The sequence below is a fragment of the Scatophagus argus genome, chromosome 12, assembly GCF_020382885.2.
Source record: "Scatophagus argus isolate fScaArg1 chromosome 12, fScaArg1.pri, whole genome shotgun sequence".
NCBI classification, from domain to species: Eukaryota; Metazoa; Chordata; class Actinopteri; family Scatophagidae; genus Scatophagus; species Scatophagus argus.
The window spans coordinates 20,756,459-20,768,189 of NC_058504.1; the positions used below are offsets into that span (position 1 = coordinate 20,756,459).

Genomic DNA, 11,731 nt, shown 5'->3' on the forward strand with positions numbered 1-11,731 from the left:
CACTCCTATATGGTTATTTTAGCTATAAATACTTTCCCAATCTATTTATCAGACAATTCACAATGTACACCCATCAGCCACAGCTAAAAAAAAACCACCTGCTTGTCCCCTTCGTGCTGCTGAAACAGCTCTGACCTGTCAGGGGAAGGAACACAGGACGTCTGGGGGTATTTGGGTCTTGTGCATTGAGGATGGTGAATCCAGGTGGGGGTGTATTTAGTCAGCAATGTTTTAGGTTGGTGGTCTGCGTCAAAGAACATTCACATGATTGCAGGAACCCAAGGTTTCCCTGCAGAACACTGCAGTGGAAACAGATGATTAATGTTACTCACTTCACCTGTCAGTGGTGCTAATGATGTGGCTGATCAGTGTATAGTCTATTAATATAAAAAGATTACCAATTGAGATTTGCATTTTACCCATATCCATATAATCTCATTTGTTCAGAATAAATATACCTTGATGTAGTACACATTTGAACTTTGCTCGATCAATCGATTCATGGAGGGATGATCAGCAGATTAATCAATAATGCAAACCATCAGTAGTTGCAGTTCTAAGTTGCAGTTAAACATTAGCTCCACTTATCTGTGGAGATTCTCAATCATCCAGGTCATATTCACTCAAAGAGTTAAAGCAAGGCGTCTGGACTTGTGAGGATTGGCTTGAAGACGTCTTCAAGCTCCACTTTAACGAGCTACAACAATGAAATCCTGCTTTTGGGGCAGCCGTGGCCTAGAGGTTGGAGAAGCGGCTTGTGATCGGAAGGTTGCTGGTTCGATTCCCCCACCAGATGGGCAGGAAAGATTTGAGTGTGGTGGAGTGATAATGTACCTACCCTCCTTAGCCGGCTGATGTGCCCTTGAGCAAAGCACTTAACCCCCAATACAGCAATATATGCTCTCTGAGCGCTTGATGCAGCCCACTGCTCCTGTGTGTTTCACTGCATGTTGCATGTTGCATGTGCGTGTGTTTCAATCAGTGATGGGTTAAATGCAGAGAAGTAATTTCCCAGCTTGGGATTAATAAAGTAACTTAAATTAAAAAAAATAAATTAAATTAAAATTGCCTTAATAATAATAATAATGACAGAAACAACAATAATGTAATAATATTAATAAATAAATAGTAATAGTAGTAAGTGTAATAATTTAAGAATATACAGTATTAGTGACTAATTCAGACCAAAGCTGCACGTTTCACATTATAAAGTGGTGTTTCCGACAGTCTGTGAAAGCAGCATTGGTTCCGCCAACTTGTTGCACCACCAGGGACACGCCCCCTCCTCCTTCTCTGTCACTATCTGTGTATTTTAGCAGAAGCTCGGCCAGAGTCCATTCACTGCTTGCTGTTTACCAGAGCATGAACATGGCCGCTAACCGGGTGATCGTCTATGGAGGAAGAGGCGCCCTGGGCTCAAAGTGTGTCCAGCATTTCAAATCTAAAGGATGGGTGAGCGATAGTCAAACCTTAAACTATGGATGCTAACGCTCTGCTTTGCTAAACGACAAGCTAACTGTCTTTCCATTTCTCTCTTTGTGAAATTAACAGTGGGTTGCTAGCATCGACATGGCTGCAAACGAGGAGGCAAACGAAAATGTTCTCGTGAAACAGAGTGAATCTTTCGCCGAGCAGGCAGCACAGGTGAGCAACAGCTGACAATATGAGCTGCTACGTGTTTGATGTTGCTATATCGTTAGTATCAGACCAGTGGAAATGTCACGAGCAGCAGCTAACGATTAAATATGTGGTATGAATACAGTAGCAAATAAATATGATTTGTTTATTGTCTTTTTTTTGCATTGTACTATATTACTTTGCTCGAAAATTTGAATGCTAATGCTGCGTTCAAGTAACATTGGAAAGTTACTTGAAAAAAAATGGAAAGAATCAAAAGTGCTGATAAGTTGCTGTGTAAATGAAACAAGTACTCACTCACACATGCTAAAGGAATATTTTGGCCCTTTTATGAATCAAAAAGGATTTTGGTTCTCCATTTTGAAATTTATGCATTGTCTTTGCAGTCTGTCTGATTCATTAATTGTCTGTGCTGTTATATTGCTGTCGTTGGTTATACTTTTTGCAGTGAAGGTTATTAAGAAAGAACTGTTCACTTACAGGCCGCTGTGAATGGATTCTCCAAATATCCTGATTTTGTTTGTCATCTTGAACGCAACATAGGGCATGTATTTCTAGCTGGTGTGTGAGCAGAACCATTTAAATGCTGTCCACCCTGTGGCTTTATGACAAAGTGTTAGTCATTATCTCCCATTTTTGCGCAGGTGACGACAGATGTCGCGCAGTTACTCGGGGATCAGAAAGTGGATGCCATTTTGTGTGTGGCAGGTGGATGGGCAGGAGGAAGCTGTAGTTCCAAAGGTCAGAGCTGAACCTTTGTTTGCTGTAACATTAATCATCAGCCATCAATTTACCCGCTGCAGTTCATGGTCCAATTTTAAAAACTGTCCTAAATAAACTGTGGTAATAACATTTGCATTAATGTAACTTGATGATGTGAATTCATTCTTGTGTTGAGAACAGTGCATGTGAGGAATTAATCTCAACACAAAGGACAACTTCCTCTCATGTTGCTCTCTGTCAGAAAGCAAATTATTGAACTACTTTTTTAAAGGCCAGTATTTAATAAGGTGATGGATATTGGATAAACTGTAAGGTGTCAGAGAATTGACATAAGGTTTTTGTTTATTAATAATTTTCCACATCTCTCTTAGATTTGTACAAGAATGCAGATCTGATGTGGAAACAGAGTGTATGGACCTCTACTATCTCCAGCCACCTCGCCGCTCTGCATTTAAAGCAGGGCGGGCTGCTGACTTTGGCCGGCGCCAAAGCAGCCCTGTCAGGCACTGGAGGTAAGACACACATTTGTGTTTACCACTCTCATCATGATGACCTGGTTTGGCCGTGTGTCATGTCAGGCTTGCAGGCAGACTGTGATATAATGGAGACTTTATTGTGCTGATGTCTTTGTTGTCCAACCTGCCAATGCAAGTAATGTAGGTAATGGAAAAAGCTGCAGGGCGTAGAAGAGGAAATTGACCCACCGATCAGAGGCGTGCAGGATCTCGCATAGCTCACAATAGTGCAAGGGGAAAACATGTCAATAAAATGGATCCAAGATACAAAATGAGACGAAAAAAAAGATAGAATAGCTGATGAGCCCTGTGGATGCAGTGGGGGTGAATGTTTCATAAACAACAAATCAGTCTGTTTGTCCATCAGCAGTCCATTTATCTACAGACTGCTGAAATAAACTGCAGGTTAATCAGTAACAAAAATAAGCATTAACTCCCTTATCAAACAATAATCTTGTGCATTGTGCATCACCATAAAGCAGGAATTATACTCAAGCAAAGACACAGAATAACAGTGACACAGACAGACCAACACCTGTGACTTGGTTTGGTGTTACTCACCATATATACATAAAACCTCATTGCAGAAATATAAAAAGTACATAGTGAAGTATCTTATATTTTGGGTGTTTTGCCATTGACTTTCCACTCCACTATTTAACCATTGTTAACATGACAAGGGCTGGCCTCGTGTCAGACAGGCTTTGGTGTGGTGCCATGTGATCTTCAACCACCTCACTGTGTCTGAGCCAACCATGTGATGGGCTGAGATCCAGCTATACAATACAATATAAAGCCCTGTCTCAGCAGTCAGCTCAAAGCCTGCAAACCCATTGGCTGCTGCTGCCTGAGGAAGAGAATGACTCAGCAGTTGTGGATCCACATTGACACTTTATCCACAGGGTCTGTTGCTCTCCTTTGAGTAGTATAAATGTGAGATAAGAGCATTATGTTCAATAGTAGCAATCAGAATAAAGCAACGAAAAAAGCAAACTAAAAAGGAGACAGACCAAGAGACAGTTGTCAAACCACATGAAGGACTTGTAGGAATCTTCTATTTAGGATTTAATGAACCCAGAGGGAATTAGTGTCCAAGTGTTCTCATTTGATTTGTGTTTTCTGTGTTTTCCATAATCCCCAATCTGATTCTCCTCTTCAAATGGGTAAAAGAGAGCTTTCACTGTTTGGATGCACCATAAACAATCACTCTATTGAAGCAGCTTGTTGCCTTGTTAAGCTCTATACTGAATCCCAGTCCAGTTTTCACTCTTACATCCAGTAGATAAAGATCAGCCAGTAACTCAGGCTGGGGTTTAATGATCAGAGTGGATGAGAGCATCTGGCAGCTCTGCGGTATCATTTGTAACATTTTGGCTAAAGCAAATCCTTCATTTAGTCTCTCAGAATGGACTCTTAATGATCCAAAGTGAGAACGCGTTGCACCAGCTGTTGATTCAAACTTAGCTTTCACCTTAAGTATTTACTGAGTAGAGATTTACTGAATTAAAACAGATGACAGCACACAAATTGTTTGGGACACAGAGATCAGTTCTTGCTAAATATTTCCCCCTCAACTTAAGGTATAATTTTTACATCACTAACTGACCCACACGACAAAACCTCTGATAACGAGCTAACATCAGGCTCATTTATAGTCTAAAGCCTCAGACGCACCAAACCGACACAGGCTGGCTGTTGCAGATCCTTTGGAAATCGGAACAAATTTTTAGCATTGAATTGTTTCACAGCATCCACAGACAAGTGAGAATAACATTAATTAATAACCTTACTGAGTGTGAACTTCTGCTGGTCTTGCTGCTGCTGTTTCTCTTGAAACACTGTTTCTCCCAGCGAGTACAGATTGGGTTTCAAGGGCAAATTTGATAATGAGCAGATATAATTGATGGCCGTAGCAGGGAGTGAACATGTAACGTGTTTGGTACAGGATGTGAAAAGAAGCAGGCTAACCCAGTGGTCATGTGGCAAATCAAAGCAGTGCTGAGTTCACGGGTTTATTGCCTCACTGGCGTCCCTAACTCGTGCTTTCTTTTTATTTCATTCTTGGAGGGAAAAAAAGTAAAACAACAGCTTGTGATAAAAGCCATGTCACCACCCCTTGTTCCTATTGGTCAGATTTTTGTAAGCCTGTCATGAGATGGTTTAGTGGGGTGTGCAGATGCTTTGCATTCTTTACTACACAATTTCTGTGGTAATGGGGGCCACACATAATGTTTCCAGATGCTGAAGCTTCACAATATTGGAGGCTGTGTTCATGTAGAAACAGGGTGTAAAAAAAACAAAAAACAGAGAATGAACAAGCAGTTGGAAATGTTTTATATGTAGTCAGTCACACTGAGTGTGTCTGCATCCTCCAGTTTAAGCCTTAATACAATACAAACGTACATCACAGTGAAGAACTGTGTGGCATTTTACCTCATTACTGATTTTGTTCTAAAAGACCCAAAATGTTGCTGCTGTAGATTTTGGATAGAATTTTTTTTTTTTTTTTTCATTTGACCTCTCTTTTTACTAAATCAATGTCCTCCACTAGTGTTTCTTGGAATTTTGCATATTGCATTTCCTCCAGGACACTAAACAACCTGTTCTTTCTGTGATTTCCCCAGGAATGGTAGGCTATGGCATGGCCAAAGCTGCCGTCCACCAGCTGTGTCAGAGTCTTGCAGCAAAAAACAGCGGGATGCCTTCAGAAGCTGCTGCTTTGGCTATACTACCGTAAGTACTGCTGAGAAGTGTCACAATGCACGTTCATTCTTCCTTAAACCCATTGCTCTGCTGTGAATACACTCTGCGTGCAGGCCTGAGAGGTCACTCTAAAGTCTGTGGCTCACTGACGACGCTGGAAAAATTATGCCAAAGTGTCTCGAAACATTGATAAAAATGCGCCGTAATTTACTTGCTTCAAGGATTCAAGGATTCAAGGAGCTTTATTGTCATTTCACACACGTAGAACATGAGTGGAACGAAATTAGTTTCCCCGGTCCCAGTATAAGCCCAATTGCCTAACAATAATAAATATAAATATAAATATACACAATGCTTGCTGGTGGTCCGGGGATTTGAAACTCAAAAGGCGTTTTCAGTGGACAAATCTTATACAAGATGAAGAGACCACTTAAACGTGTCCAACTCTGCCTTCGTCGGAAGATTTATGAAACATCGTCATGTCTGCTCTCCTCTCTTCACCTCTTTCTTTTTTTCTTCAGTTTCTTTCCTCTATGCTGTAGGTACAGCAGTACACATTTCTCCACAAACGCTATATTTGTTTACTACTGTGGTCAGAAACGCTCTGATTCGGACTGCGTTTGTCCACTTGAGAAGTGACGTTTTTTACATTCACTGGTGCTCACATTGAGTTTGCTGTCCACCGGGGATGCGGGTTCGTTTCAGCCAGGTCAGGTGTTGTCGTTTGCATTCACATGCTTGCATGGCCTAAAAAAGAATAAAACAAGACCGAATTTTCACATTTTTCTGACCTTTTATAAACAAAACAAGCCTTTGATTTATTGAGAAAATAATGGGCGGATTAAATAGTTGCTGCCCTAGTGTTTAGTGCAAGTGCAGTTAAAAGTTTTAGGCCTCGAGGGTGACAGTAAAATGTGGAAAAAATGTAAGGAGGAGAGTGTAATGCCAGCCAGCCAGCCAGCCAGCCACCAGACAACCTTCTATGCTGTTGGTAAAAGCAACAAAGCGATGCTATTAAAGTTCCTTGAACTTCAATATCCTGAGATGTTGTAACCTGATGCTAGTAAACGGCACAGAGCACTTTCATATTTACCAATGGATGGATGGATTTTGATGCTTTATGACAAAGGGACTAGAGATGTTCTCCCCCTGGTTGGAGTGCTCACTCACTGCTCTTTGGATGTTATTATTATTATTTTTCTCTTACATTTTATTAGTTATTGTTGGTGACACATTTTTATTAAGGAAACAGGACTAATATGCAGGTCTCAGCTAGCATGGATGGGACTCTCCTTCCTGTAACAACCTCGGTTGAAAGAAGACATATATATTCAACACCGCTATCTTGCACAGTGCAGCTTTAAATACACCGATAATGCGAGACGGCAGTAAAATGAGAGAAGATGAAAGCCATTGTGCTGTAAAATTAGCCGGGCCTCGTACTCATTTGTGATGTTTGATGGATAAGTGCTAGGTGAAGGTAAGCTGCATGGAAAAAAAAAAAAAAAAAAAAAGATGGAGAAGGCTGCCAATTTCACCCGGCAGATCTGTTTGTGCACATGATCTGTTTTAGATGAATGACGCACACTGTAGTCAGCGCGTGAGCCCCTTCTCTGTTCCCTTATTGAATTTAAAACCGGTCTTTTTGCACTGTCATCATGAGAAGCGAGACGGGGCTTCTGGCGGTGGGGGGTGGGTTGGGGGGTTTGTGGGAGGTTGTGAGGGGGTGGGGTGGGGAGGGGTGGGCGGTGTATCTTGCTTCCACTCTCTCTTTGATTGTGTGTTCCACCAGCATGAGGCCGGGCTGAGTCTGCCTCTCTAACCATGCTGTCACATGTGTTTAGCATTAGCCCAATGGCTTGGATTTCTGTTCCAGCCTGCATCCCCCAGCCTGCTTGTGCTGCTCTGTGATCATATACCAACACTACATAACACTTTTTTTAAAAGCATGAACAATAAGTCATTATAGAAATGCTCAACAGCACTTAGCAAAAAATATCATCTTGTGCTTGTGTGCATATTAGCACGATTGTACTAAAGGTAATATTCAAGGATGCGCAATGTTGATTAGTATTTAAACAGTGCTACATTTGTTAGCTGGCTGGCACTAGGAATGCTAGTTGATTATTAAACTAATTATTATTGTTCTATTAATGTCCATGTAGGAGTCATTTCTAGAGCTAATGACATTGGTTATAGATTCTTGCATGCAGCATGTTGAAGAACATTCACAGTGAGCAATAAATATTTCATCAAAGACAAGCAGTGGGTGAGCATTTTATTAGCCTGTCTGTGCGGTCCCTCAGGGGAAATATTTGACATTATATATTTTTTGGACAACACTTAACTTTAAAGATTAAATTGTGCTCAATTTTGAAGTGTTTTCTTATTTTACTAGTCATCTAGTCTAGGTTTAAACATCAGGGAAACCAGTCTTTAGGATCCTTCCTGTTGAACACAGCGGTTTGAACTCATTGATATGATAATGAAGCAGCAACATGACTTGCTCACCCTGTGCTCTGTTTGTGATCTGTCTGTCTGTCTGTCTGTATGTGTGGAGGTGCTGCAGCCTGCCATCTCTTTTCTCTCTCTGCCACGCAGACACTGCTGCTCATCCTGATTGTCATCTGGCTTAATTTGACAGGGTTACCTTGGATACGCCAATGAACAGGAAGTTCATGCCTAAAGCAGATTTCAGTTCCTGGACGCCGCTGGAGTACATCGCTGAGTGAGTTCTGAGGCCAATAATGAGTCATTGTGATTTTTCTTTCTTATATACAGTCTGTAGAGAGCTCTGAAAAAAGCACTGTTTTAGAATGGGATGCTCATCTCTGTTTGCATCAAAATGACTATCCCAAATGACTGACTTACAGTATTTCTTCGGCTCTCAAGTCATATTTTATACTGCTGCATTTGCTGTTTATATTAGCATCATTCTCTCTCTATGTGAGAGCTGTGGCTCTACATTAAGATGTTACCATTAAAAGTTTTACATTATGGAAAATTCCACCTTCCAATGTAATTGCATAACACAGAGTTCAGAACAGTGAACTCTGTGAGTATGAAGAAATGTACAGTACATGGTTTGAAAATGCAATAGTTGAAGAGAGTCATAAACATAAAATACACAAATTAGGTTTAAAAGATATTTGAAATGTTGCAGCAATTTTATGATGCAACACGACTCTGTTGTGTCTTCCCAGAAACTGTTAATTAAGATCAATTGAGTTACACTGAAGTGAGTCTGATGACTAATAGCATGTGTCTGTTCTCTATGCTAGTGCCATACAAGTACAGGCATTGTTGAGGTGGTCTAGGGCTTAGTCTTCTAAGTGCCTCTAATCAGGTCAGGCCCCCTGCTGACAGGTAAACATGTCCTCACGCATCTGACGTACATGCTGTCCTGTTCAGGCTACTGTGGCCAGATACATTTCACCCTGTTTTTTGAATTTGTTATTCCAAAAAGCCCTGGAATTTCAGCCCTCAACAACTTTTTAACTCAACTTTTTTTTTTTGGAAATGGTATCATAGAATGTACATGTGACATTTTGCCACAAGTTGGCAAAATAGATTTTCATTGATCTGGCACAGGTGTGTGTGAGTTTCTCTTATTTGCCCATCACTGTAGCTCATTCATTTGTCTGTTTTTGAAGCAATTGTTTGCGCTGCAGTGATTAGCTTAGCGATGCCATTATCTTTTACAGATCTAATACAGCTTACAAAAAGGGCGGAACAAATTATTAATATTTCGCATTTATACAAGTTTCAAGAATTTTTTTAACAGTGTCATTGCAAATTTGATAAAAATCCACAAAATTTTCATTTCATGCCTTATTCACATTATAAACGCTTTCCAGCAAAAGTAAAGAAGTCATCAGTAGCTAGACTACATTACTTGATTTAAGTAAAATTTCAATTAATTCAACGTAATTAATTTATTTCTTGAAGTACACTGGAAACAGTGTGTTTTCAGAGTCCTAAACTCTGTGTGTGTGTGTGTGTGTGCCCTCTCTGTAGGCCTGAGGAGATTAGATGGGATTTGATCCAGATTGATAATCCCTGGGGAAACAGATGAGGGTCTGAGGACAGAAATAGAAATAATCTGCGTGGCTGGAAATGAAGATAGATGGCACGCAGTGCTTCGTTGTGCTGCCTTTGCATACTCTTGTCTGTACTTACCATTTGGCTTCGAATGACAAACTTCATTCATAAAACCTGTGCATGATTGTTAAGTGAAGCTCTTCATACACATCATTATTTTGAAAAGACAGACACACAACCCCCTACCCTTTGTTTTTTTTCCAAAGGAAGCCTAACCCAGTGTTGAAGGAGCAGCTGTACAACACCTTTACCTAAACAAATAAAATCCATGAAAATATGATCTGTCTGTGTACTGTGCTGTACAGTGCGCATTGAAATTATTAGATCAGTTATCAACCTGGGACGAAGACGACAGGGCAAAGCAAGGCTGTCTGGTCTGGTGTTCTTAGCCACAATCTGACCTCTCAGCTTCTGTGATCCTCCTTTGTCAGTATTTTATGAATGAAACGTGAAACACCAGAAACAGCACACTGAACTGCTGGTGCTTCATCAGTATCAAAGAAACAAAGTCGAGCGTTATCTTAATTTTGGTTTTATTGAAGGACAGGACAGATGCTGGCCAGAATGTGTCATTTGTGGTGAGAAGCTGCTAGCTAATGGCAGCTTAGGGCTATAAGATATGACAGTGCAGACTAGAATAGACACATGTATAAATATTGCTTTCATTTCTTTGTTTTCCTCCAGAATGTTCTTCAGCTGGGCCACAGGGGTGAACCGGCCGGCTTCGGGAAGCCTGGTACAGCTCCTGACCTCGGCAGGCGAAACCCAGGCTGTGACTGTGCAGTAGAGGACTGAGTAGAGCTGTGTGGAGACGGCGGTGGGGGTTGGGAGGAAAGCAGGAGAAACAGAGGAAGGGAGAGATGAAGAGATGGAGAAGGACAGAGATGCAGACCGGTAGAGAGGAGGAGGAGGAGAGATGGAGGCTGTAGAGGTGAAGAAGAGAGATGGTGACAGAGGGGGGTGGTGAGGAGAAGGGTGGATGGGTTTGTTTTGGGGGTGGTGAGGAAAAGGAGCAGAGGGAGGAGGGGAGCTTTCATTGCAAATGCAGCCTCACAGCGCCATCTAGCTGTAAATTCATACAATCATCCCACTGTAAGAGTCAATCGGGTTGAGTTAAATCTCCAGTAACAGTAAAACACTAGTGACACACTCAGAAGTGCACACTCCAGTCCTGCACAACAATTTTTAAGGACTTCTGACGAAAAAGATCGGTGAAGTATGTCAGATGAGAAATGTTTCACTTTAAAGTGTGCGTGTGGTTCACTTTTAGTCTGAACTGTGGGGACAAAAGATGCATATATGTCATACCATACCACTGTAATTCTGTGTCATAGAAGTGTTATTACAATAATCATATTGTAGAAATATGCTGAAAATGATTGAGCTGTCTTAGTTTTATTTCTCTCTTAGAAGGATGTCCAAAATATATGTCAGCACATACGTATTAAACATCTGTGAAATTCAACGCACGACTGTGTCGGTCCAGTGTTACATGTGAGAGCTACAGACCTTTCAGTTTCCCTGAAGGTCCTCTGCCACTGAAGGACCTCAAAGTCGAAGAAAGCCGCTGTCTTCTTTCAAACGGACAATAGATTTTAAAGTGGAGTGGCCTTATTTTATGTTTGTAGCTATCACGTCAAAGTGTCCTTGGTGTCTGCGCTATGAAAAAGGTGCTTCATTCCTGTTGTGGGTTTTGTAAGTCCTGTACTGCAACTGTGTCATATTCACAATAAAATGAGTCAAACCAAAGAATCGAAGTTTGTTCTTGACCTTGGAAACAGCAGCAGTTGACAAAATGACCTCCCTTTCAGTTCATGTAGTAGCTATTCTGGAGAATTCACATAAAATACATACAGTTTATTCCTACAAAAAAAAGAACATAAACAGGAAAAATAATAAAAAACGATTTTTTATTGAAGATGAAAATACAAAATACAAATGCAGATTGTGCTTAAGGCCATTCAGCCAGTGACTGACGTTCAAGAAAATGTAAAGGGATTGAGAAGTAAGGTAAAAAACAAAAATAAAGTGCATGGATATTGAATTTTGGA

At 40.8% G+C, this 11,731-nt stretch overlaps 1 protein-coding gene across 1 annotated transcript; it reads left to right on the forward strand.

Moving 5' to 3' along the window:
- The first annotated feature begins 1,284 nt into the window (after nucleotides 1–1,284).
- qdpra (quinoid dihydropteridine reductase a) lies at nucleotides 1,285–11,424 on the forward strand. Its single transcript, XM_046406769.1, has 7 exons — nucleotides 1,285–1,452; nucleotides 1,552–1,644; nucleotides 2,283–2,379; nucleotides 2,733–2,873; nucleotides 5,501–5,609; nucleotides 8,224–8,307; nucleotides 10,365–11,424. The coding sequence occupies exons 1-7, from the start codon at nucleotides 1,363–1,365 to the stop codon at nucleotides 10,465–10,467; spliced, it is 717 nt and encodes a 238-aa protein (XP_046262725.1). The 5' UTR covers nucleotides 1,285–1,362; the 3' UTR covers nucleotides 10,468–11,424.
- Nucleotides 11,425–11,731: the final 307 nt, after the last annotated feature.